Source organism: Manis pentadactyla, chromosome 6 (genome assembly GCF_030020395.1).
Source record: "Manis pentadactyla isolate mManPen7 chromosome 6, mManPen7.hap1, whole genome shotgun sequence".
Lineage (NCBI taxonomy): Eukaryota > Metazoa > Chordata > Mammalia > Pholidota > Manidae > Manis > Manis pentadactyla.
The window spans coordinates 819,548-845,697 of NC_080024.1; the positions used below are offsets into that span (position 1 = coordinate 819,548).

The 26,150-nt window shown below is 58.7% G+C and overlaps 2 protein-coding genes across 3 annotated transcripts in view; both read right to left on the reverse strand.

The window, feature by feature from the left end:
* The window catches only part of CROCC2 (ciliary rootlet coiled-coil, rootletin family member 2), a 94,642-nt gene extending 81,225 nt beyond the window's left edge, over positions 1-13,417 (reverse strand). Inside the window, exon 1 of the mRNA XM_057503340.1 lies at positions 13,406-13,417. The gene's annotated coding sequence lies outside the window, so the exon portion shown is untranslated. The remainder of the gene's footprint in view (positions 1-13,405) is intronic.
* AGXT (alanine--glyoxylate aminotransferase) lies at positions 1,885-10,803 on the reverse strand. 2 transcript variants are annotated; one of them, XM_036901268.2, is made up of 11 exons: positions 10,278-10,799; positions 10,005-10,197; positions 8,688-8,752; positions 8,029-8,129; positions 6,935-7,005; positions 5,892-5,976; positions 4,633-4,728; positions 3,842-3,911; positions 3,314-3,409; positions 2,596-2,724; positions 1,885-2,080 (listed from the first exon to the last, which is right to left on the reverse strand). In XM_036901268.2, the coding sequence occupies exons 1-11, from the start codon at positions 10,506-10,508 to the stop codon at positions 1,973-1,975; spliced, it is 1,245 nt and encodes a 414-aa protein (XP_036757163.2). In that variant the 5' UTR covers positions 10,509-10,799; the 3' UTR covers positions 1,885-1,972. The 2 variants fall into 2 exon arrangements, with proteins under 2 accessions (XP_036757163.2, XP_036757164.2); XM_036901269.2 differs by lacking the exon at positions 4,633-4,728 and having other exon boundaries at positions 10,278-10,803.
* Positions 13,418-26,150: the final 12,733 nt, after the last annotated feature.

Here is a 26,150-nt window from a genome sequence, read left to right on the forward strand (position 1 = left end):
TATCAGCAAGGATAAAAATGAACCTTGACCCCTCTTCCACTCTGTGCACAAAATTAATATTAGGTGGATCATAAACCTCAGTGTAAAAGCAGATGCCATAAGGTTTCTATGAGAAAACATAAGAGGATAAGCTTCAGGACCTCACAGTATGCAGAGGTTTCCTAGAATGGATACAAACAGCACAGGCCATAAAAGAACAGACATAGGTACACAGGACTTCATCACAATGAACAATATCTGCTCTTTGAAAGACATCATTAAGAAAATGAATAGGCAAGCTCCAGAGTTGGAGAAAATATTCGTGACACACGCATCTGACAATATCTAGAATCCATAAAATAACTATCACAAATAAACAACAAAAGATGAAAATCAAATAATATGAGCAAAATATTTGAGCTGACACTTCCCAAAAGAGGATACATAAATGACCAAGAAGCACATGAGAAGATGCTCAATATCATAGTCATCAGGGAAACGCAAATCAAAACCAAATTACATACAACTTCATACCCACTAGAAATAAAAAGACAACATCAAATGTCAGGTAGGATGTGGAGCCACTGGAACTCATCTACTTCCGGTGAGAATGTACAATGTTACAACTGCTTCATACTTTCCATGTGACCCCACAATTCCACTCCCGAGTTCTTTACCCAAGAGAAATGAAACATGTGCCCAAACAAACCCACATATGAGTGTTCATTACAACCTTATTCCTAATAGCCCTGAATTGGAAACAACCAGAGGTCCATCGATAGCAAATGCATAAACAAATCGAGATGCAGCCATGCAGCAGAATTAGCGCTCAGACACAAAAACAAGCTGTGTTGCTCACGACATGCATGAATGTCAAGTGTTGGGTGAAAGAGGCAGGCACAATAGGGAATATACTGTGTGAAATCCAAATGCCTGGGAAACTGATGTGTGGCGATGGAATCGGCAGGGGCAGTGCCTGCAGGGGAGCACAGGGCCCGCTGCTGGGGGGTGCTGGACTTGCACTCTCATCTCTGTGGCGGCTTCTGGGGAAACCCAAACCAAGACACAGTCACTCTCAGGACAGAAGCCAAAGTCTCAAAGGTGGCCTGTGTGGCCTTCCGTGCTCTGGCCCCCTGAACTCTCTGGCCTCCTCTGGAGAGGCCCCCCACCAACCCCAACCCCACAAGGCTGCTCTGGCCTGCGGGTGTCTGCCTTGACAAGAGGGTGGGGGGTTGCTGGCTTTCCTTCTGGGGGTTCTTAGGACCAGTGAGGCCCTGAAGTGTGGCATGGCTGTGACTGTCCTAAGTGTGCCCTGCTCCAGAGCAGACCAGAGGCCTGCCCAGTCTGAAACTCCCCAGCAAGGAGAGGTCAGGAGGCCCTGGCACAGGCAGAAACCGCAGTGAGAGGCAGGCATCTTACAAAGGGTTGGACGGAGCCTGGTGGAGGTCAGGGAGGGTCAGGGGCTTGTCCATCAGTGACTCCTGAGCCCTGGGGTCATCATGGGCTCAAGTCCTGGCTGTGTGCTCCTGGGCAGCTTGGTGTCTTAGTCCACAGGACTCACACAGCCCCTGGAGATGCTGTGTGTGGGTGAGACCCAGGGCCAGAGGGTGGGGTTCCTGGGCCCTTGCACTCCCTGTCTCCAGCCGCAGGAGGCCCCAGGTGGGGATCTCCCCCGAACCCCTCCAAAGGTGCCATCAGGAGGCAGGGCTGCCCCCCATCCTACTCAGTGAGTATGGAAGGCCAGTCAGTTTTTTATTGAATATCCCAGAAGGCAGTGACTTTGGGGCTGCTGCTCGTTAGGGAGGGGCTGTGGGTCTGGATCATCTCCAGGGAGCTCCATTGGGGAGGACAAGGGCCCCTTGGGCTGGGGCAGCCGCCCAGGCCTGCCCCTCCCACCAGCCTCACCCCGGGCCTGTCCATTTGCAGAGTCTGTTTGCTCCTGACCCCACCCTCACCCACTCCAAGTCGGGGTGGGACATGCAGGCAGGTCAGGTCACAGTTTGTTCCGGGGGCAGTGCTGCAGGGCCGCTTGGAGGGCTGCGATCACTCGGTCCACGTTCTCCCGGGTGGCATTGCAGCCCAGCAGCCCGATCCGCAGCACCTGGGGGAGGGGAGGGGTGCAGACCATAGTTGTCCTCCGGGCCCCCTGGCTCTGACTGAGTTCTCAGCAGAGCCAGGGGCTCCCCCGGCATGTGCATTCCCACACCCAGTGTACACGACTTCTCCCAACTGCACAGGGAGCCCCCAGATGCAGGCAGAACCAGCTCTCTCCCTTATGCACTGCTGAGCCTTGGAAAGGGGGCCAGGGTGGCAGACAGTAAAGGCCACTCAGAACTGCCTGCTCAGTGGGCACAGCTGGACCCGAGCAGGGAGTCTCCAACCTGGGCTGCCCACACGGAGGGATGGGCAGGCACTGTGGGTGGAATGAGAGATGCTGCACCCCAAGGCCTCTAGCCCATGCAGTGGGGGCAGGAGGGTGCCCTCTGCCTGACACCCCTGAACAAATCCCTGGGGTTTGGAGGGGAGGTTTCTTTCTGGGCAGACCCTGCTGTCCAGGGCCTCCGACGACCACCTAGCCAGCCCTCGGCCCTGGGCACACAGGGTGCCACCCCCCACCTTTCCCAGTGAGGGCCCAAGGCCGCCCGTGATCTCAATGCTGAAATGGTCCATGACATAGTTGACGATGTCCCTCCAGTCGTAGCCAGCGGGCGCAGCCACGGTGGTGACGGTGGGCAGCCGGAGGGCCTACGGGACAGGCCCAGCTCAGCCACCTCAGTGTGGCTCCAAGTGCAACCACCCGAGCTGCCTGGCCTTGGGCTTCAGAGTGAGTGGGGGTGGGGTGGGGGTGGGGAAGGAGAAAGGGCCTGAGGAGAGGAGCACCCCCCCACCTCACAGCCCCCCCAGCAGCCTGCAGGCTGGTGCTCAGGGCAGGGTGTCTGCGCATCTCTGTCCCCTTTGGGCAGGTCACAGCCCACTGGGGCGCAGGGGCTTCAGTGTCCTCCTGAAACTCATTCGGCTGACCCTCCGCCCAGCCCTGCTGGTGACTGGCCGGGGCTCCGGGAGCCGATGGGCGTCTTCCAGCTCAGATGTCCCTGATAAGTACTCTAAGTGGTGGGGCTGTGGGGTGAGTGGGGACACCAAACGGAGTGTCCTCAGGACCAGAGGCCGAGGAGGCACGACCGAGAGAGCAGGGCCCCAGGGTCATCCCTGCCCTCCAGGACCGCAGGACCCGCCGTCCACCCAGAGGGGCTGGGCAGGAGCTCTGCCCTCCCTGCCGCGCCCATGGGGCAGCCTCCCGCTCCTTGTCCCCCCGACCCCTCCCTCTGCCCCTTACTGGGTCCTTCACGAAGAGCTGCAGGCCGAGCCCCTGCAGGCGGCCGTGCAGGTAGGCCGTGGCCTCCCTGTGTCGCCGCCAGCTCTCCTCCAGGCCCTGGGTGGGGAGGGACAAGGATAGGGCAGGGCAGGGCAGGGAGTGGTGACAGTGACCAGCTGGCTTGCACCCATTGTGCGGGGCAGCTTCAGGCTTCTCTCCGGGCCGGGACCCTGGGCCCCTTGGAGCCCCTTGAGCCCTGGGGTTCAAGGGCCCAGCCAGAAGATGGTCTCCATCTGCCCCATCACTACTATATCTGCCCCCAGGGCTCTGTCCTCCCCAGGGGCGCCCCCACCCATGTCCCCACCCCGGGTGGCTCTCCTGCAACACCTTTCTCTCTGCTCACCTGCCCAGTCTTCCTGCTCTGCAGGCCTGGCAGGCACACTGACCAGCTGGTCTCAGGCGCACCTCCCCACGGGCACCTGCGCCTGCCAAGTCCCCACTCCCCACCCCACTCCCCACCGCCCCGCTCTGCCCCCCGCTGCCCCTCACCTGTTCGGCTATGAGGGCCAGGCTCTCCCTCAGGCTATACAGGCTGATGTTGGGGGTGGTGTGATGGTATCTGCAGGACAGGAGGTGGTCAGGTCGGGTGCACTGGGTGGGGAGGCAGTGCCCAGTCTGTCCCAGACCGGGAGGGTCGGGCCCTGATCAGCCCCCACTGCAGGGGCGTGGTGTCCATTTTGGGGATCGTGGACTCAGAGCTGGAGGGGCAGCACAGTGTGGAGACCAGGGCTCGGAGCCCGAGCACCAACCAGGCCGCAGTGGGAGGCTCAGAGCAGAACCCACGTTCCTCCTGGGCCCCCAGGACCCCCCCGAGAAGCCTGCACTGCACCCCTGTGCCTGTTGGGTAGTGCACAGTTCCTGGTGTCCCTGTCCCCTGGTGTGACATAGGGGGCCTTGGGTTATGGCCAAAACCACCTCACAGAGAGACCTGGTTCACCCCTCCTGCTGAGAGACGGGTGAGCTGAGGCCCAGCGTGGGCGGATACAGGGCCAGGTCCAAAGGGCCGCAGATGCTCTGGGACATCTGGGAGGAGGGGGCCCCGTAGAAAGGGCGGTGGGGGCCAAGCCGTGAGGCCTGAGCCTCCAGGCCGGGGAGGAATGCGGAATCCAGAGTGGGGCACGGACGGCTGGCACTGTGGGTCCCCGAGGTTCAGCGATGGCATGGGAGCGCGGAGGTGGGGGCTCAGAGCCCCTGTGTAAGATGGCTGAGGCTGGGGTCAGTGAGAGGCCCTGTCCTGCCCCCCCGGGCCCCGCCCCCGTCCCGGCCCTGCCGGCCCTCACATCCTGGGCTTGTCGTCACAGCCCCAGAAGTTGGCCAGCCACTTGATGTCCAGGTAGAAGGAGAAGGGCTTCGTCTTCCGGGCGTAGATCTTGCTTCTGCGGAGGGAGAGCCAGCCTGAGTGCCCGCCTGGCCGGCTGCAGCGCTGCGGGCGTCTCCTCAGGACCCCCTGCTCCCTGGAAGTGAGCAGGGGTGGGGCTGCTCGGGCCCAGGTGGGTGGTCAGCCCCTTGGGTAGCCCCACCCCGCTGGCCCTCGGGCCTGGCTGCTCCTCTGCCGCACTGTGTGACCCTGTTGTGTGGGGGCGCGGCTTTCTGCCTGCCCCCAGCCCCCCAACAGAGCCGGCCTCATTCCTCAGGTCAGTGAAAGGTCACCTAAAAACAGGAGGGTCTGCTGGGCTAGCGAGTCCATACACAGAAATGACAGCGGGGACACGGAGGCCGGGGGCCTGGGGAGGGGCCTCCGGTCCTGTTGACTACCGTGCCCTCGGACACAGACTACGAAGCTGGGTTGACACCCCCTCCCGCAGCCGGTCCGGCTCTCTCTTCCTCCTTGGCGGCTGGGCGCTCCAGGGCCCCAGGACATGGGCTGGTCTTGATGCTTTAAATCTGTGATGCGCATGGACAGGCCCAGCCTCCCTCCGGCTCCCAGCTCAGCCCTGCTGCCTCCTGGGCCCTCCTGCAGGCGGCTCACACTTCCCATGTCCACACAGAATCAATGACCACCCCCCCAAGTCCTCTCTTTCCTGGCAAACGGCACCTCCTGTCCCTAGGGTGCAGCTGATGGTCCCCACCTGGGGGACCAGCCCCCCATACTCTCTCCCAACCCACCTGGCCTGGCTTAGGGTCTGAACACCGAGCTGGGGGACATTGTGGCTGCACTGGGATGCAGGTGGCCTGTGCCCATCTTGTGGAGCAGGCTGGCCTCAGCTCCTAGGTGCTGAGAGAGGGCTGCAGACAGGCGGCAGGGCTAGCACTGGGCCCCAGGCCTTGGCTTGAAGTCAGGGAATTTCTAGAATGCCAGGCCCTGCATCCCACACATGAGTCAGGCTCCCTGAGGAGCATCTTCCAGAGGCCAGCCTGGCCATCCCACTGCCTGTGAACCCAAAGCCCAGAGAGGGCACCTGTCCTTGGGGGACGCCTGCCTGGATCGGGGGGCAATCTTTCCAGAGGCATTTCTGAGCACGCCCCAAGGAGCCCTTCCTGCCACCGCTCTGTCCCTCCCTCCTGTTGCACACCCAGCGCTGGGGCCCAGGTCCCTTACCTGGCCTTGTCACTGAAGGAGATGAGTGAGGTGCCTGGAGGGGCATTCAGGACCTTCTGGGAGCCCGAGTACAAGATATCGATGCCTGTGCGGAGAAGGGCACGTGCTCTCAAGGGCCCAGCCCAGGCTCAGCAGGTTGGACAGAAGCTTTGGGTGACCACCACGCAAGTGGCGTGGGAGTAGGGGGCGGTCTCACAGGACCCAGCCCTTACCCTGCGGCAAGGGCCCTGGCACTGTCTCTAGGCCAACTGAGTCGGATCCCAGAAGGCCAGGTTAGGGTCTGGGGTGGGGAAATATGCACTGGTGTCAGGGGTGCTGTGTGGCGGGCACAGAAAAAACAGGTTTTCTTTCCACATATGGAGATAATGGTCCCTGAACTTGCACGAAACCCATGAGGTTGGCAACCCGGGGGCGGCAGCAGAAGTCAGAGGCCAGGTACTCAGGCTGTGAGGACACAGAACCAAGGCTGCCCCTCCCCCCCATACGCCAGGACCCAAGGAACTGTACAACCGTGCCCTGACAGGCCCATCCCAGAACATCCTGCACAGTTGATTCCTAAGAGCCTGAAATGGAACCGGGGCCTGCCAGTCGGAAAGGGCTGCACCGTGGTATCTTCACGGCGTCGGTGAAACTGAAGCTCGCGTGCCCCAGACCACATTCTGGACGCATCCTTGAGGGAGTGCTGGGCAGGGATGGCTCCTCCAGGCTGGCCTGCATGCGACCCTAACCACCAGCTCCCTGGGACTGACGGGTGGGTGGGGTACCGGGCAGACGGGGAAGCAGGCCACGCCGGCCCCCGAGGGATTCCAGCCCTGCAGCTGACTGACGGGAAGTCTGCACCACTGGGGCTGAGTGCCTCCCCAAACGCCACCCAGAGGGACACCCTTCTCCCTCCCAGCTGCCCCCACAGAGCCTGTCCTGCACCAGCGCTGCCCTTGGGCCTTGGGAGATGGGCAAGCAGCCCTGGCCCATGAAACCCTCCCAGTGGGCCTTCTGCATCATGGAGCCCCCAGCGGCTGGGGTGTTGGGGGGCACACCCTTACCTTGCTGGTCCATGAAGATGGGTGCCCCACCCAGTGATGCCACCGAGTCCACCAGGAGCAGGCACTTGTACCTGGGGGCAGGGCAGCAGAGTGAAGTGGGCAGGGCTTCTGGAGGGATTGGCAGGAAGCAGGGACAGCCTCTCACGTCCCCCAGGGTCCCTCCTCCAGATCCTGGGACCGGCTCTGTGACGGAACCAGGGTGAACGCAGGGCAGAGCTGGGGCAGCCTCAGGGACTGTCAAGATCCTGGCCGTCCGAGGCACAGGACTCCCGCCAGGTGTGCCCGAGGCCGTCCCAGGCGGTCTGTGGTCCTGAGGGCAGTCTGGGCGCCTGAGCCGGGTCCAGAGCAGCGTGAAGCTGGGCCTCTGTCTGCCAGCAGCTCACTGGTCATAAGTCCCGAGCCCAGGGAGGAGGGAGTCCAGAAGGCCCAAACCACAGCTTCAACTCCTCCACATCATCATCTTCTTAGGGAAGCACATGAAGAGTTTCCCACGCTCTGCCCAGGGGCAGGCGCACCCTTGGGGATCACTGTCCAGAGTACGTTTGCGAGCTTGGTTTGCTGGACGAGATTCCAGGGCAGGCTGTCCTGTCTGGGGCCGTGCGGAGCAGCCCCACATCCCCCATGGTGGACGGCAGCCCTGCCTCTGATGCTACCTGGCTGTGGGGAGTTTCTCTCCTCCTACCGGTGGTCAGCTCTCCCAAGCAGGTCTGTAGTCACAGAAGGGGATCCTGTCCAGCTCCACCCAAGGCCCTGCACAGCGGGTGCAGGAGGTGGGGAGGCTGGAGGAGCGCCATGGAGGGCAGGGGGCTGCTTTGGGGCTCAGGGTCAGCGCCGAGCCCTTTGCAGCCATGGGGACTGGAGGGCAGCGGGTAATGTGGGGGCCCCTGGCCCTGCTCTCAGCTGGGAGGGACCACCTAGACCCACAGAACAAGGACACTGAGAGGAACCCGCAGCCACACCATATGACACAGTGGGAGTGGGGCCTCACCTGCTGCCTCCCGGCCAGAGGTACCTGCCAGCACCCTGCCCTGCCCCAGCCTGGCTCCGAGCTGTGCTGGGCTTCCCAACCAGCCCTGCCCTGGGGACAGGCTCACCTGTGGCAGAGCTCCCCATAACCATCCAGGGGCTGCAGCACGCCACTGGAGGACTCCCCCTGGGTCAGGAACAGCAGCTCGGGCTTGTGCTGGGCCAGGCCCTGAGGGGACAGAGGGGACAGCTGTGTGCAGAGTGGCTGCGGGGAGCCCTCCCAGAACTTCTCCAGGTAAGCAGGGTGCAGAATCTGCCCCCAAACACCACCTTCCTCCCCGTGGAGGGTGCAGACCTGATGGGACGGGACACCTCCACCCCACCAGGTCTGTGTGTGCTGAGCCGGGGCCCTAACATCAGCTCTGGGGGGACTTGTTCCAGGGTGACTTTCTCCCAGAGCCTGAGGAAGGGTAGCTGCAGCCTCCCAGCCCATCCTGTTGGGGCCATGGTGAGCTCGGGGATCCCAGGGGTCCCCAGGGTGTGGGTGGGTTGGGACAGCCCCTGTCTGACGGTGAGGGAGGCAGGCACCCTGAGTGTCAGGCGTGCCCTGCTCCCCGTCTCTTGCTGCCAGCCCCTCTGGCCCTGCCCACAGGACTGTGCCAGGCAGAACCCTCCCTGTCCGCTGCCCTCCGGCTCCCAGGCAGGTGAGTGCTCCCTGTGCGGCTGGTCACCTGGCGCTGGGAAGCACAGAGGGCCTTCCGGCCCCTGGGCCCCGTGCCTGCCGTACCTCCTCCACCTCCTGCAGCGTGTGGTAGCCTCCTGGCTCCTTGACCATCGGGTGCACTTGGGCTCCTGGGGGCAGAGGCAGACTGAGTGGTGCATGGCGTGCAGGCACCCGTGGGGCCCAGCACTGGGGACAGCGGCTGGACTGAGCAGCTGGGCCCTGTGAGGGCAGGGACCTGGCCCCCGACACAGAGGCAGGTGCTGTGTGCTCAGTGAGGCTGCCCTTTGCAGACTGAGACCTCTGGGTGCTCCGGATGAGCGCGGCATCAGCGCAGCTCCGCTGCCCCCTCAGGCTGCCTCCCTTGGGCCCAGCCAGGTAGGGGCAGCGCTCCTCACATGGGAGATAAACAAGCACCCTCACTAGGCCCAGTTGACCGCACCAGCAGAGGGTGGCTCCTGAGGGGCCGTGTTTGATGAGTGACTGAATGATGGAATAGATGGTTGAGTGAGGGCATGAGCAGGCTTTGCCTTCCTTGGGCCTGGGGGCTTCAGGGAAGCAGCCCTTGTCCTGCTCCCTCTCTCAGGCCCCTGCATCCCCGTGCACAGCTGCCCCCAGGGTTGGATGTAAATGGGGAAGACGCCCTGGGACCATCCAAGTGCGGTGTGAGAACCCCAGGCCCGGGGTGTGAAGCGGGGCAGGGGAGGGGCTCACCCGGGTTGGGCAGCCAGAGCCACTGCAGGGCCTGAGGTACACGTGGGCCCCTTGCCTCTGCCGGACCCTGGCTCCCGTGGAAACCAGTATGTGGACCGAAGGGGACCAGGTGAGGGGTCGGGGCCCCCTTGGGCCACCTGGGATTGTCCATTAACCAGGCCATGTGGCGCTGACCATGCAGGAACTGTGGGGTGTCCCAACAACGCCTGGATAGATCATAAACCCAGCCGTGCCTGCTCCTGCTTTAGCCTCTAGAAAACTTGCTGTGGGAAGGGAGGCCCTGCTGGCATCTTGTATTTTGCAGCTCCAGAAAGAGGGCTGTTTCTGAGATTCTGGGGGGTATTTCAGTCTCTGACACCCTGTTCTGTCATGGGGACCCCGAGAGCTGTGGGGCGCCAGTTTGTGCGGAGACCAGAGGAACCCCTGCAGCATTGTCCCCCATGTGCTCCAGAAACAGCAGTTCCCAAACTCTGAGAGACCTGGAGATGGGGGCCCTTGAGGACCCTGATGCCTGCCTGGAGGAGGTGGCAGGCTGGCCTGGCAGGGAGGTGGATGCAAGAAGGCCCACAGAGGGGAATGAGCCCTTTCCTGGGGAGGGTCCACGGTCAGTACCCCAGGCTTCATGTGTGCGGCAGGAGGCCACCCACCCACCCTCTGCCCGTCTCTCACCGATGCGCTCCCCGATGTCCGCGGCCCGCTGCCCCCAGATGCCGCTGACCCCGACCAGGAAGGAGTCCCCTGGCTCCAGGATGTTGAACAGGGCGGCCTCCAGGGCGCAGTGCCCTGAGCCGCTGATGGCCAGCGTGAGCGGGTTCTTGGTCTGGAACACGTACTGGATACCTTGCTTGATCTCGTCCATTATCTGGGGGCAGTGGTGGAGGTCAGACCCCGCTCACCGGTGAGGAGGGGTGCGGGGGGCTGGCTGCCACCTGCCCGGCCCACCTGGTGCATCTCCTTGTGCATGTGCCCGATCATCTGCAGGGCGCCGGCCGCCTGGGCGCGAGGAGCCAGGTTAGCAGGGCCCGGCCCCAGCAGGAGCCGGCTGGGGATGGTCAGGGGCTTGAACAGGGCCTCTGGGGGGGCCACCAGCAGCTGATGGGAGGCCATGGTTCGCACCCAGCCTGCCGCCTGGGGCCCCAGGGCCGCACTGGCTGCAGCCAGGGTTCGGAACATTTCCCAGCTGGCCCTGCGCTGGACGCTGTGACAGGCGGCCGTCCAGAGGCGAGGCCTGGTCGATGGGCTCTGGCTACAGCCTGCTGCCTGTCTTGTTTGTCGTTGTTACCTGACCCCTTATCGAGGCTTATCCTGCATGTCAGGGCCTGACCGCCGGGGTGTTGAACCCCTCTCGGTGGGGAGGCAGGTCGGGGTGGGTGGAGGAGGCTTCTGAGTCCAGTCAATGAAAAACAGAGCTTGACGAGCTGCCCTCTGCCCTCCAGCCCCTCCCAGATCCTCTCCGCCCTCTGATGCCACAGCCCAGTGCATCCCGCCAGGCTCAGGGGCCCCAAAGATTTTCTTAAAGGACCAGAGAGCAAATATTTCAGGCTTGGCTGGCCTTATAGGCTGTACTGCAACACTTGACCCTGCTGTTGCCGTGCAGGAGTGGCTACAATGGAACAGCTGTGTCAATAAAACTTTATTTACAAAACCCAGTGGCAGGCCACATTTGGCCCATGGGTCGTAGTTGGCTGACTCTGGCTCAGTTGACGGAAGGCTCAATTTAGAAAACACATATGCCGCATGTACAGACACACACTCCCATGCACACACACACACACACACACACACACACACACACACACACACAGAGGACACGTTGATTCCTGATCCTTTTGGAAATAGTATTTCCTCTGCTCCCCCATACCCCAGACCCCGAGATGCTGTGCTCACTCTCGTAGCCAAGGGGCACTTGCTTGGGGAGCCTCCTCTGCTTCCAGAGTTGACAGGCAGGTAGAGTAAATGTGACTCCAGACTCCCTGTAGGGGGAAGGCCAGGCCTGCCCTGCAGAGCTGCCCCATCCTGGGAAGTCAGCAAGCCCCCACACTGCCGCAGCAGGTGGAGGCGCTGGACTGGAGCCCCCCAGCAGCCCCCATACTTCTCACAGTTCTCGGGGGGCCTGGTTGGAGCATGCAGGGGCCTTCCTGCTCTGTGGCTGTGGATCTGACATCTGGGCCTTAGTGGCCAGGGAGGCATCAGAAATCCTTCGGGACGGGCACCAGACCTTTCCCCATGGGGACCCGAGCCCCAGCTCAGCTGAGACCCGGGACTGGGTTTGTCTGGCATTCTGGGAGTGCGGGACCCCATGAGCTTTACCCAGGCTGTACAGCCATAGCCCAAGCACCTGCGACTTCCACAACCCTGCAGGGGTGGGGGTGCTCTGTCCATCTGATGGGTGAAGAAACAGGCAGCGGGGCAGGCCCCATGTGCTGGGCAAAGAGCAACCCAGGGCAGCCCATACCCCAGTCTTGCCCCAGGGAAGGTGACCAAGGTGTGGTCCCTGCTGGGCCAGGGCAGCCACACAGAGCCACTCGCTCTTGGCCTGGACCTTCCCAGCACACTCGGCCCAGCCTCCCTCCCACATGGGGAGCTGCACTGTGTGCCCCTAGACCAGACATCCACCCCCCATGCCCTCTCCCAGACATACTCCCTGATTCACTCCAGTCTACAAATGCATCTGTGCCTTTGCATATGCTGTTCTCTCTGCCTGGAAATACTTTTCTCTGTCTTTGTTCAGCCCCTTCCTGCTCCTCTGTCAGAGCTGTGGCCAAGCCTCTGGCCCAGGGAGTCATCTCAACAGTCCAGAGCTCCTCAGATACCCATCCACATGCCACATGCCACACAGGCCACGCTGTCCATTATGGCCTGCCCCTCCTGGGATGGGACCCCACTTTGTACAGTACTGTGTACCCGCCGTGGCACATGGGAGGCGGGAGATGCCTGTGACTGGGGTGGGCCAACCAGTCCTGGGGTTTGATGGGTGGTGCACCAGGGAAACCAGGGAGTGGGCGCTTTGTGCCCAAACAGGAAGATGTCCAGCATTGATGTAACAGGGAGGGGAGCTGGTGCAATCCGGGAGGTGTTTCTTCAGGCCACGAGCCGATTGGGAGCTTCGGAGCCATTGACGACAGCAAACAGCAGGGCAGGCAACCGACCTCTTGTCTCCTGTGGTCCTGGAGATAAGGGCCACCTGGACAGGTGAGCAGGCAGTCCTGCCTGGACGCCAAGGCCAGCAAGGCCCAGCTCGCAGCAGCACCTCGTGGCTCCGTGAGGGTCAGCCAGGCCCCCACCCTGCCTTAAGGGCTCTGGGCCAGGGCCTGAGGTCTGGGTGGAGCAAGAAGTTCGGACCAGGACCCAGTGCCCACCCAGCATCCCAGTGTCCTCCCTGAGCTGGGCCTCCTGGCCTAGCTCCCGGGACCCGGGAATGACTGAGCTCTCTAGTCAGTGGTGGAGCCCACGGGCTGCTGCCTGCCACGTCATGCTACAAGCCAAGCTGATTTTTAAACTTACTTCTGGTCTTCCCCCAAGCAATGTGAAAAGCACAAACTTTTGCCCATGAGTCCACTATCCGCGCACCGAGAAGAGAGTCATGAAGGCAGGACGCGTGCCACCTGCTCCTTCGGTGCACCAGGCAGACAGAGACCTTGTCGGCTGGCAATCTGGGCTTTCTCCAGCCTCTGCCAGCTGCCCCCTCCTGCTGAGTGTGTCCTCAGACGCTCATTTTTAAGTCTATGGCTAAAGCCAGTCTGTTGTGATGTCGGGCAGAGGAGGCTGCAGAGGCCCAGGCACTCGGCTTCTCACAGGCAGCCCGCCGGTCCAGGTGGGAGGCACGGGTCTGAAATCCGCTGCCTCAGCCGACCGGGTGACGGTCATGAGGAACCTGCCCCACAAAGGGGCCCTGATGAGACTGTGTCCCTGGGTAATTGCTTAGCTGTGTGGTGAGAGGTGGCACGAGGCTAGCGTTCTTGGCAACATCTATTATCACCCTCACCCTGCTGAGCTGTTTCTGTGGGTATGGGGCACCCTAGGGTGCAGGTCACATGGGGCAGAGTGGAAACACCTGTGTGGTGATGGACCAGGTGCCCAGCCCCAGGGTGGGGTGCAGCCCAGCTCTGCCTGGGTGGTGGCAGGACAGGTTGGCCCCAGGGCAGCCACCCCGGGGGCGCTCCTGTGCCTCATCGCTGCAATGATGCTGATGCCTGGCAGCTGGGCAGCCGCCGCCTCTACCCGTGCACCCCGCTTCCCAGGCACCGAGCTGTGGGGTGATGAGTGTGACCAGTCACTCGTGGAGCACGTGTGCTCATAGGAACCGCAGCCCAGGTGACAGTGACAGGGCCCCTGGGGCTTCTGAGGTGCCCTCACTGGGTACGACCACTCTTGGGGCCTCCCCCATCTGCTCCTTTCCCATCTGGGGTCCTTGGGGGTGCTGGGCCTAGCTGTGACAGACCACAGGGGCCTTGGGCTGTGCCATCCAGGCCCTGATTCCCCACAAATTGCCACCCACTCCCACGCCACCCTGGCAGGCTGAGGGTGCTCAGGAAGGCTCTCCCCAGGATGGGGACAGGAAGGGAAGGGTAGCGTCCAGAGAGAGGAGACCCCCAGCCCGTCCTCGGGACCCTGGGAGCATCCATCACAGAGGCGGGGAGCAGGCTCTGCAGGGGTCGCAGGTGGAGGGCCCGGGGCAGGGCGCCTGGGGTCACCTCCGCCAAGCAGCCGGGACAGCTGTGTGCCCTGCCCGGAGCCGGCGTCCTCGTCCATGAGGAGCATGTGCCTCAAGGGTCATGGTGACAGGGTGGGGCTGGGTGAGTGGGAGACCAGGTTTGCCGGGCACACAGGCACCAGTTAGGGTCTCCGGGCCCAGATCACATTCCTCTAGGCCTCGGGCGTCAGATTTTCAGGGATTTTTTAAGATGCCTGACAGACACCCCCAGGCCAAGGCGGCCCGTTGCTCTCTCCACACAGATGGCTGGGTTCTGAGGATGGGGCTGGGGCGGGGCAGGGCAGCCCTGCCAGGGCTTGGTCCCAGGGCTGTGCCCGCTTGGAAGCTGGGTCCCCAGTGGTGGCACAGTTGCAGTGGTGCAGATAGACGGCGCTGTCCACTTGGGGCCCGGGGTTCCCCAGCTGAGTGTTGGATGGTGTTGATCCCAAATACATGCTCTGGTCCTGTCCCCTGGGGCCTATGCATGCAGCCTTACAATGTAGTGGAGTCACAGTGAGGTTGCCCTGGAGGAGGCGGACCCCAAACCCGTGCCTGAGGCCCTCACACGGCGGGGGCCCACCACGCCGGCAGCAGAGGCTGGAGGGTCGCAGCCCCACGCCTGGGGTGGCCGGCAGCCACGAGGAGCCAGATGAGGCAGGGACCACCCTCCCCAGGCCGTGGTTTTGGACTTCTGGCCTCACAACTGGGAGAGGATATATTTTTGTTGTATGTCAACTACACTTCAGTAAAAAAAACAAAATTCTAATAAAAACATTTCTGCTGTGTGTTAAGCCCGCAGCATGTGTGACTCACTTCAGCAGCCCTAGGAGACGGATACCCCGGGAGCTCCTGATGCCTGGGGTTCACTCCCAGGCGCTGTGTCCACACCTGTGGAGTCTGGCTGCAGTGGGCAGCCAGGCCCCTCCTCCAGCCCTGCGCCCTCTTCCTGGGTTCCTTGGCCATGGCCCACCTGGTGTGTTTCTTTCACACCCACTAAGGTGTCAACACCTTGATTCAGCAAACACAGGAAAGCACAAATGGTTCTTGACGGGCGGGAACACTGCTCTCCTGGCAGCTCAGGCTGAGGACGTGGTGGAAACCCAGAGCCCCTGCCAAGTGTCCCTGCCAAGTGCGCCAGCCCCTCCTGCCTGGCCCACCTCCAGCTCTTATGGGAGGTTCCAAAGCGCCAGGACTGCCAGGCTGCCAGGACTCGACCCTTGGCCCCGGGACTCCGGTCTTGCCCCACAACCCTCCCACGTCTGACCCTCAGTGACATTCCCGACATGGTTGTTCCCCAACCTCAGTGTTTCTAGGGGCAGGTGAGGACCCGTCCAAGGAGGTGGGAGAGCTGAGCGGCTCCGGTCCTCGCTGGGCCTGCCCAGTCACTGACCCCTCCGCACTGTGGGGAGCAGGGGCCCGCCCGCACCTGCCGTGGTGGGGTTCCTGAGGCTCGCAGTGGGCTGCGAGGAGACACTCTGCCAGCTCGTGCTGCAGATCAGCTTAGCCCGATGCCCTCGAAAACCCAGGGGACTCGAGGGGTTCAATGCCTACCTGAGATTCACTTTTTAAATTGAACTTTTTAAGGATATAAGTACTGTGTGCTCACTGTAAATAATGTTGAAAAAGACCAAAATAAATTTAAAACAAATTAAATGCCCGGAAACCCTCTTTTTACATGAAGCCAATTTTATTACATGCCACTTTCTCGGGTTTGCGATGCCAGGTCTTTGTCTGACCCCTGGCGTCATGTCGACACCAGAACATCCTTGGGTCCGATGGAAGAGTGCAGAACCAACCCATAGGAGCCCTGGGCTGCGTCTGCTCCTCGGAGAGCTCCGGGTGCTCAGAGCTTGTCAGTGTCTCCTGCTGCAAATCTTGTACAATCAACAGGAAAAGAAACAATTTCTTGAGCCACTGGATAGGCCTGAAGGTGCGGGGAGTTGGCTTAGCTGCGGCTTAAATCAAATGTTCACCACCGTGTTTCTAGAGCTGGTGTCACGGACAGCTCTGCGGGACGTCCAGAGCTGCGCCCACGCACTGTGCACACATGGGTAACAAACAGGCCCCCCGGGACAAGGCCGTCCAAGAGGTGGCATCCCTTGCCGCAGCCCCCGCAAGGGGGCACAAAGCGTGGGGGAGACCAGGTGCCTGCATCCTCCGGGGTGTCTGGACTCTCCCTAGGCAGAGGGTGCCCCGTGACCAGCCCCAGTACACCCTGGGCCTGCATCTCTGACGGGCTGCTCGGGGAGGTGGCACCCACAAGTGGGGTACGAGGCGACTCCTGTGCGACCCCAGGGGAGGGTCTCTGGAAGTTCACGCCGGGTCCCCCGACTTCTCCCTAAGACCTTTCCCTTTGTGAGGCTTTGTGCCATTTCTGCCCAGTCCCGGTGAGTCCTGGGGAGGTTTTGGGACCCAGACAAATACGCATGGCTGACTTTTTAACCTCGGGAAACAGTGGGGTTTTTTTCCCTTGGCGCTGACAGCTCGTGGCCAGACTGCGTGTCCGTCCTCCATGGGACAAGCTCTGCCTCGTCTCGTCCCACCCTGGGAGAGGCTGTCAGCGCCTCGGTGACGCGTGCCTATTCGCCCCGACTCACAGATAGCTTTCCCCACGCCAACACATGAGAATGAACCACTATGCGTGAGTTGGCGAGGACCGCACGGGCTGGCCCAGGAGAGGACGGGCCTCCCCGGCATGGCTGCAGCGGGCACACGCAGGGTGGGAGCGGGTGGGGGCTGTCTGGCAGAAGCAGCCCCTGAACCAAGCTCTGCTGGGAAGAGAGGCTCCCCAGGACACGTGGGCAGAGCGTGTCCCCCTGGGGTTTACCCCGGCTTCGCCCCAAGCAGTGAAATCCCACAGGAAAGCCCTTCGAGTGGGCGCCTCCCCCAGGGTGCCCTCCTGGGTCTGGGGAGCAGAGGGTCCCTCAGGAGAGCAAGTATCAGAATCCCCAGACCTGCTGGCTCCGCGGACTGGGGTGGGCTCACAAACCTGCATTTCTGGTGCTGTAATCAGCAGGGGGCCTGAGGAGGCCAGGACTCTCGGGGGTCCCACAGGGCAGGAAGGCTCCAAGGGGTGGGCTGAGCCAGGGGTCACTGACCCAAAAGTCTGTGTGGGCGGGAGCTGCGGGCCTGGGGACTGGACAGCGACACCCAGTGGCCAGACAGAGCTGCCCTGGCTCTTCACACTCCTCCCTCGAAAGCCAGCTTCCTAATTCTCCTGATGCCAAGAGTGACGCAGAAGGGTTGTTGGAGGAGGAGGTGTAAAGAGAACGGAGCCCCCCACCCAGTGCAAGGTGGGCATCTGCTTATGAAGATGCAAACTGCAGGCCCGAGGCATTTCGGCCGCTCTGCTCTGGGCGTGAGCAACGCGACAGTGACCCCCTGTGGCCGGAGCCTGCGGGGGCACCCACTGGCAGGGGGGTGGGGCGCTCAGAGCCTCGCCCAGGACACCAGGGAGTCGCGAGCGAACCCCGTGCCAGAGTCCTGAAGCAAGTTCCGGAGGTCACGTCCCCAGATCTCCTGTATGCGTGTGGGCGCGGCCGCCCGCGGCCGCAGGGCACTGCCACATTTCACAGAGCCGGCCGGCTCCCTGACGTCGCCCAGCGGACTGTCCAGAGACACATTTCCCCATCTGTCTAGGAAGCGTCTTGTCCAAGTGGCCTGTTAAAGCTGAGTGCCAAGCCAGGCCCAGGAAGCTGCCGGCCTGGGGACTGGACGGGGAGGTGAGGGGACCCCACAAAGGCAGTGACATCTCGTGGCCAGACGGAGCTGCCCTGGGGCTCCACACCCTTAACGAGGCTCCAATGCTTAGTGCTCCAAGCGCCAGTGGAAATTCACACCAGTGGGCGGCTTGCCAAGGTCGGATCCTGGCTTAAGAGGTGGAGTGGGGTGAGACTGCGCTTGTGGAGCCCCACATGTGGGCGCCCGGGTCTGCAGGCCGAGTGCCCGGCAGCCTGAACCACCCCATCCCTTCCCAGCTCGGCTCCACCGCCGTCCTGGCCTGTCAGAGTTCTGCCTGCTGGGCCCACCGCTCACTCCCTGCAGATTTTCTCACCCGCCGGCCACTGCTCAGCACGGGCCCTGGGGCTCCAGTGTCCATGGTCAGCTTCATTTGGCCCGTTTGCTGTTCCATCTGTTTTCCCGGAATCGGGTGTGCCGATTGGCCTTCCCTCCTCCCTCAACACCAGGTCGGGCAGCTTCCAGGCAGTGACAACCTGTCTTATTTCCCCACAAGCTCTTTTGGTTGCAGAAAGGGTGGTTCTGAGTACAGGAGGGGGCCCTGGGACGGATGAATGAATGGGCTGCTGATTCCTTTTGAATTAGGGCATCCAGTCTAGAAAGGGTCTTCTGGCCCTGAGGAACTGGGCTCTGGGGTAAGCGGCAGCTCCAGGCTGGAGGCCAGGCAGCCAGTAACCCGCAGCCAGCCCTCCGCCGGCCTCAGCTTGTCGCCCGCCGCCCAGGCTCCCTGGCCAGCCTCCACTCCTGGAATCCTCACCCATCCCGCAGGACAGAGAGGAGGTGGGGCGAGGAGCTGCTGCCCCCGGGTCTGAGCTTTGCCTGTAAGGCCTGGGTCCAGCACCTCACCCGATTTCCTGGGAAAGGTGAAACTGCTCCCAGAAGGGCTGTCCAGCTCAGAGACGTCCCCAGGTTCCTGTCCCACGGCCCCAGCTCAGGCCTGCACCCAGTCACACTGGAAGCCCCTCCCAGCTCTCACTGGCCCCCTGCCTCCGCCCTGCCCTGTCAGGGTTCCTAGAAGCATCCCCACATTCCTTCTGCACTGCCCCTGCCCTCCCAGACCTGGTGTGTGGAGGGGTGTGCATGGAGGGGTGCTTTGAGGTCACGGCCTCCTGCTGACCTTTCCTGTTGCACCTGCTCCCCAGGCTGCACACACGGCTGGGGAGACACTGGGAGACCTCAGAACTCCAAAGGAAGGTTGTTCTCACTGCCCGGCCAGGAGCACAGCCACATGGGGCTCTAGGGGGATGGGGGCCCCCTCTTCTGCCAGGTCTACCCAGGAAGGGCTGAAACCAAAGCCCAGGCGGGAAGTGGGTTCCTGTATGTTCTAGAAACCCAGGGTGTAGTGAGAGGGCCCTGTCCCTGCACCTTACAGAACTCAGCTCAGCCAATCCTCGAGCCCTTTCAAGGAAAGACCACTGTCATTCCCTGTTCACAGGTGAGGAACCTGAGGGACCTACCCGGGCACCTCCCACACGGTGGGGAAGGGCATGGGAAGGAGAGGCTGGCTGGGATGGCAGGGGGGAGGAGGGGCCTGGGGCATCCCCGCGGACACCGGGCCACCGTGCGCATGTCCAGCAGGTGAGTCAGGGCTCCCTGCATTAGGCTCCCGATGGGCAGCGGGCTCAGGCCACTCTGAGGGCCGGCGTGCTTGCCATCAGAGCAGGCTGGGGTCTCCCTGGAAGGTGGGCAGGCCAGCCCCGGCTGGGCCCCAACCCCGGGCATCCTGGAGATGCCTGGGGCTCACACAGGGCACAGTCAGGAGCGCAATGCCGACCTTTCCTATCATTTCCAGACCCGTTCTGGGTTCTGCCTCTTCTCCCCCATGTTCCCAGAATGAGGCCCAGACGGTGGGGTCACTGGGATCTCGTTTTGCACCAACCAGGCAGAGGGAGCTGGTTCTCCGTTGGGCGCTCGGGCCACGCCCCAGTCTCCAAACTCCCCTGGCACCCTGCTCTGCCCCGCCATCTCTGGTGCCCCTCCACACGGCCCTCCCTTTCACCCACGTCCCCCAGCGACTGCACCCGGCGGCCTGAATCTGCCCGGGGCCATGGGGACCAGTGGGGGAGCTCCCGGCCCCGCAGCCCTCCTGGGCCTGGTAGAGGCTCAGCAAACAGCAGCACCGTCTGGCTTGGACTGGCTTGGAATAACCCAGAGAAAGGAATTGGTTCCCACACTCCTCCCTCCAAGGTCAGCCTCTTTTCTGCCAAGATCCAAGAAAAGGTTTAATTTCAGTCACTTTTGCTGCCAATTTTGTTTTTGCGTTGTTACCCTGTGACCTCGGATCCCCCTCAGGCTGAAGCAGGGCTGCAGGCCGCTGGGGCGCCTCCGGCCGGGACCGGCTCCATAAAGCCGGGGAATTTCACTGCCAGTTCTGCCTGCACCAACAGGTCTCAAGTGATGGATTCAGTCCTTAGAAAAATAGTATCATCACATGGAGAGAAACACACGTTTGGGGGGAAAACACAGACAGGAAGATACTGACACCAACACTCTCGGGGTGAATGACCTCTGAGCACAGGATGCTGTGTCTGGGGGCTTCGCTGGGAGCCTGGTGCCAGGAAGGGCTCCCGGAGGCCCCAGAGCAGCAGGCCACGGACCACTGCAGGACGCATAACGAAAGGTGGTAGGACTGATCACGGGGTGCCATGCAGTGGACGGCTGTGGCCGTCGGGCCTGGCAGAGTGAACTGATACCCGGAGAGAAGGAAGTCTGCTCACACTTGGTGGGACAGAATCCAAGCACCTTTGGAAATGCAGCTCCCAGTGGGGGGGCCTGCAGCATGTGGGACGCAGAGCGGTTTAAAGCTGCCTGGGCCTTGCAGCCACGCCGTCCTGGGTCAGTTGGTCCTGGGCAGGCTCAGGCATGGGCATTTCTCCAAGCTCCCGAGGGCTGCTAATTGAGCCCTGGGTGAGATCCACGACTGTGGAGTGTACCACAGCGGGGCAGAGGTCACCAGGGCTGCCTCCCGGATCACCCAGTCGGCGCTCAGTGGGGATGTCATATTGGCTGATGTGAGCAGGAGGGGGCTTACTTCAGGCTGAGGACCACCGTGCTGGGTCAGCAGGAAGACTGCAGATGCAGACCTTCACGGGAGTCCTGGAATGACACAAAGCTGCGGCACTCACCTGGGCCACCAGGAAGGGCCACCAACCCGACGGCCCACTGCCTTCCGAACCCGTGCACCCATGGGGTTGGCAGAACCTATATGGCAGTGAGGGTATCTGGGAAGTGGAGCTTCTGGCTACCAAGCCTCTAGGGGACTGCAAAGCACACAGGTTGGGACAAGCGCATGCACAGCAGCCATGTGTTCGCTTATTATGACATCAACGTAAAAGACAGGTAACGGTGCCCTCGGCTGTGACTGTTCCTTTAATAAGCGAAGGTTTTGCAGGTGTGATTAAGGGTCCTGAGGGGGGACACTATTCTGGATTATCCAGGTGGTCCCTGAATGCCATCACGGAGACAGAGGCGGGTAGACACGGAGGAGGTGGGGGCAGTGTGGCTGTGGGAACAGAGGTGGAAGACGCTCTGCAGGCCTTGAAGGGAGCAGGTGATGGGGTGGGTGGCGAGGTGAGGGAGGCAGCCTGGACCTGAGTGGGAAGGGCTGCTCTCGAAGCCCCACACTTGTGATGCGTCGTCATTCCGGCCACAGGAAACTCACACAACCGCTCAAGAGAAGTCATTCATCCGACCTGAGGGGATCACGAACCACAGCCCCCCACATACACAGGCGCACGAGGTGTGGGCCGAATGTGCAGGGACCCCAGTAGGCCAGGGCTCCCCCAGGCCCCTCCTGCCTCCTGGAAGGGTTTGTGGAGAGCCACCCCAGGGAAGGTCCCCTCAACTTCGTGATTTCTCATGGTACTTTTTTTATAGCTCAGACATCTTCTCAAAACATTTCGAAGTTGGTACCTTCTTTGAGAAACACTCTAGCACACCGAAGACCTGATGCAATGCTTGCAGGGTTTCCATGTCATGGAAACAGCTACAGATATGTCACGAGCAACCACTTTCTCCTCGTGGGCTTATCATTTAACGCCGCCTCTTGCTGGTTTGTCACAGTCACGTTCTAGGTTCTGGCGCGGTCACACCCTCCAGGTCTGTCCTTTGTGGCTTCCGGATTCATTATGCCCCAGAAAGGCCTCTGAGGTCTAAGGATATGAAAGATGGGAGTTTTTTTCTTGGTTGAACAAAAATAAGCAGTTTTATTTATTTTAAATTTTGAATATTTTGTGTGCGTGGAAGAGAAGACACATTATTTTTTCCAGCCTGGTAGATCTTTTACTCAACGAATGTGGTTCAGAAAATTAGCTGTCTTTCCCCTGTTGCCATGAAATGCCACCTTTGTTGTATGCTAAGTTAATTGATATCTGATTTGTTTTGGTTATATTTCTATCAGTTCCTTCGTCAGTATTGAGTAGTTTTAATTATTATAGCTTTAAGGTTGATTTGCGTAAGGTAGATAAATTTCCCATAGTAATTATCTTTTACATGTTTTACTTTTTTTCTTGCTATTCACTCTTATGTTGCCTACATTAACTTTAGAATGACTTAAATTCCTAAAATACTCTTATGATTTTTATAGAAATTGCATTAAATTTACAATATTTAGTCTTCCTTTCCAGGGAAGTATTATATTTCCCAATTATTCACATTAAGCCTATGTCTTCAATAACCTTTCATAGATCTTTTTTTAAGTGAAGAATTTATCCATTTATCATTACATTTATTCTGAGGTACATATAAGTTTTTGATGCTCTTTTGATTGTAATCTGTCTCCCCTTACCTGTTTAATTATGTTTTAAAATATTTTGAAAGTTTCAAAATCCATAGACTCATCCCTAGATTTAACAAGTGTTAACATATTTCTATCTTTGCTTCAGATCTTGTTTTTTTAAAGAAAATGTTATTAATAACCACTGTTATCAAGACAGCGTGGTATTGGAAAAGGAAAAACCAGTTGATCAATTCAACAGAATAGAGTGTCTAAAAATAACCCCACACATATGGTCAACGGTTTTTGTCAAGGTTTTTGGTCAAAAATTGATCAAGGAAGGGAAACCTTTGCAAAGAGCAGGGCTCGGACAACAAGATTATCAGTTCAAGCTGATCATAGACCTAAAGGCAAGGCTACAGCCACAAAAACCACCAAAGAATACACAGCCTCGGGGTAGGCACAGATTTCCTGGGACACAAGAAAGCACTGGCCACAGAAGGAAAATAAATCGATAAATGGGCCTTAATCAAAATTGAAAACTTCTGCACATCAGAAACATCATCAAGAGAATAAACAGACAAACACAAACTGGCAGGAAATATTCACATATAATTGGCAAATGAGCTGTGTTCAGAATTTATAAAGAATCCTGCAACTCAAAAACAAAGAGACAAATAACCAGCCTGTGTTTTTTTTAATGGGCAAAGCCTTAGAGAGACTCTTCACACACAAAAAATAGGCAAGTGGTCAGGAAGCATGTGAAAAGTTCTTAACATCTTTAGTCATCAAGGAAATAAACCTCCTCCGATGGCTGAAGCTGAAAAGACCGACAATGGCAAAGGCTGCCAAGAACGGGAGGCGCACAGACAGGTAACGGTGCCCTCGGCACTACTGAGTGGGAAATGCTCACCCACTTTGGAACTGCCTTAAACAGCCCATGAGTGGACACATGGAGTGTCTATGACTTCCCAGCTCCCCTCCCAGGTATTTATTCGAGAGAAACTGAAGATAAGTAGCCCTCGAAAGCCTTGTGCAAGAATGTTCAAGCCGTAGCATAAGTCAAAGTCTGGAAACAGCCCAGATGCCCATCACCAGGAGGGTGGACAACGGACCTGGGGCAGAGCTGTAGGGTGGGTCACAACCCAGCAAGACAGACGAAAGACTGTCAGGCAGCAGCACGGGGAGGCTCAGACACGATGCCGTGTGAGGGAGCCCAGGCACAGAGGGGCACGTGACATCCACTTCTAGTGGCTGAGAAGCTGGAGTGGGCAGAATGGCCCATGTGACAGAAATCGGTTCCAAGGTTGCGTCCGGGGGTGTGGACGAACTGGGAGGGCATGTGAGAACTTTCTGGGGTGCCTCGCCTCACTATGTAGTTGTGAGACTGCTGAGGTGGCGCATATCTGTGCATTCCACTGTGTGCACATTATACCTAGAGAGAGACCAACGTGGAATGTCGCACAGATGCACCCGAAGCTCACACACTCTGCCCCAGTGTCCCTACCCCTCCTCCCTGCCCAGAGAAGCTCGAGTCCAAGGGTGGCGAAGTTAAATTCACGCTTTCATACATTTACTATAGTTGTTTGGCTCCATTAACAGTAAGTAGCAATGTCTTGGAAGTAAAATGTGTATGGCAGGCGTTGCCCGCTTGCCCCTCCCCCCCCACAGCTGAGTTATGGGGTTTATTCATGCAACTCTGTGCAGCTCTGTCCATTCAACTGCTACAGCTCTCGTTATACGAGCACCTCACACTTTATTTATTCACTCTTTTACCGAGGACTCGTAGGGTGTCAACAGTGCTGCGATGGTCGTCCCCAGGCGCGTCTCCTCTGGTCTTGCTCTCGGAGGAGCGGGCCTCACCCTGCACACCGTGGTCCCCACGGAGGCTGCAGGGATGCAGCAGCCAGGGCCCGGGCATGCACAGACGTGGGTGCTCAGATCTGAAGGCCCTGAGGCGGGATCCCACTGCCGCCTTAACTTTGATTTTTGGTCGAGCACCTTTCAGGTGTTTGTGGTTTATCGGTCATTTGGGTTTCCTCCCCGTGTGCTGTGTCTTGCCGTGCATTTCACGTTCACTGCTGGTGTTCTTTCTGGTTGACTTGCTACTTGGCCACCTTCTAACCTTTCTTATTTGTTCTCTTATATTTTCTAAGTAGCAAAAATATTTCATCTGAAAACAGTAATTATGTTTCTTCCTTTCCAAAACTTGGATATAGCATTTTTTCTTATCTTAACTCTGAAAGCGGGCACCCTGGTAACACAGAACTTGAACAGCAACAGCAAAAATCCCTTGTTTTCACCTTTAATGGAATACGTTGGTTTATTTATCCTGCTGTTTATTTATTTACACTTTCATTCATCAAATATTTCTCGAACTGTATTTTTGTACTAGGCACTGTTCTTGAATCCAGGTGCACAACCATGAACAAGATCTTTGCTCCCTGGAAGAACAAAGGACATGAACAAGAAAATAAAATACTTTCAGAGACATGTAAAGTCACAATGAAAATAGAGCAGGGTACCATGTTTTCAAGACTGCTTTTGATGTTGGATTTGATAAACATCTTTTGAAAGTTAGGGAGATCCATTCTATTTCTAGTTTAAGAATTTGTATCAGGAATATTCATCGAATTTCAGCAAATGTATTTTTTGCATGAGTCAGTATAACTTGGTTTTTCCTGCTCTACATTGTGTAATAAATTACACTGTAAGATCTCCTAATGTCCTAATGTTGAACCATCTTTTCACTCCTGGAACAAATTCTGTGTGGTCTTGACACCTCACCCTTGTCCGACACTATCAAACCCCACGTGGGACTTTTGTGTTTATGGTGGAAAGTGATATTTGTCTTTAGTTTTTCTCTCTTGTGCTGTTGGTGTTGATACCAGGACGATGTTACCTTCAGAAAACAAACTAGGGATTTTGCCATATTTTTTCCTGTTTTAGAACACTTTAAATAATAGATATTACATTGCTTGAGGAGTTGGGAGAACTTGCCCGTAGATAGCACCTGATGCTCTGAGCATGCAGGAGAGAAGTCAGAGCAGATCACTTACAGTAGCTTCCATCTTCTCTCCATGTTATGGAATCACTTACGTTTTCTCTCTCCTGTGTCTTAGTCTGTTCGGGCTGTTGTCACAGACTAGCAAAGACCGAAGGGCTTGTAAACAACAGAACTTATTTCTCACAGTTCTGGGGAGGGGAAGCTGAGATCAAAGTACCAGCAGATGGGGGATCTGCTCTGCCCATTTCTCCCTGTGTCCTTCACGGCGGACAGGCTGGGGGCGCTCTCTGGGGGCTCCTTTACAAAGGCCCCCCATCCCCTCCGTAGGGACTCTGCCCTCATGTCCTGACGTCCTATCCCATCCCACTGGGGATTCGGATCTCAGCGTATGAACTTTGGGCAGAAACAGACATGTGGTCTAGGGCACCTTGTGAGAAAATCTTAGCAATTAATATTTTCTTAGAAAATGATCAATTTTATTTAAATTTTCAGTTTTCATGTAAATATTTTTTTAAATTTGTTTCTGTAGTGATATCCTCTTCTCATTTTCAAAGAGCCAATCCTTTATTTTTCTAAGTTTTGTTTCTTTCCTCTTTCATGACTTAAGTCTTTACATTAACTTCCTTCTGCACTCGGTTGAATTTCGTTTTCGTTGCTACTCAT

Coding starts and splice junctions, on each gene's coding strand:
- AGXT (XM_036901268.2), bottom strand. CDS start 10,508: ATGTTCCGAACCCTGGCTGCAGCCAGTGCGGCCCTGGGGCCCCAGGCG. Junction 4,729..5,891: donor TCCTTCAGTGACAAGGCCAG/GTAAGGGACCTG, acceptor CTCCCTCCGCAG/AAGCAAGATCTACGCCCGGA. Junction 3,912..4,632: donor TGTGACGACAAGCCCAGGAT/GTGAGGGCCGGC, acceptor CCTGTCCTGCAG/ATACCATCACACCACCCCCA.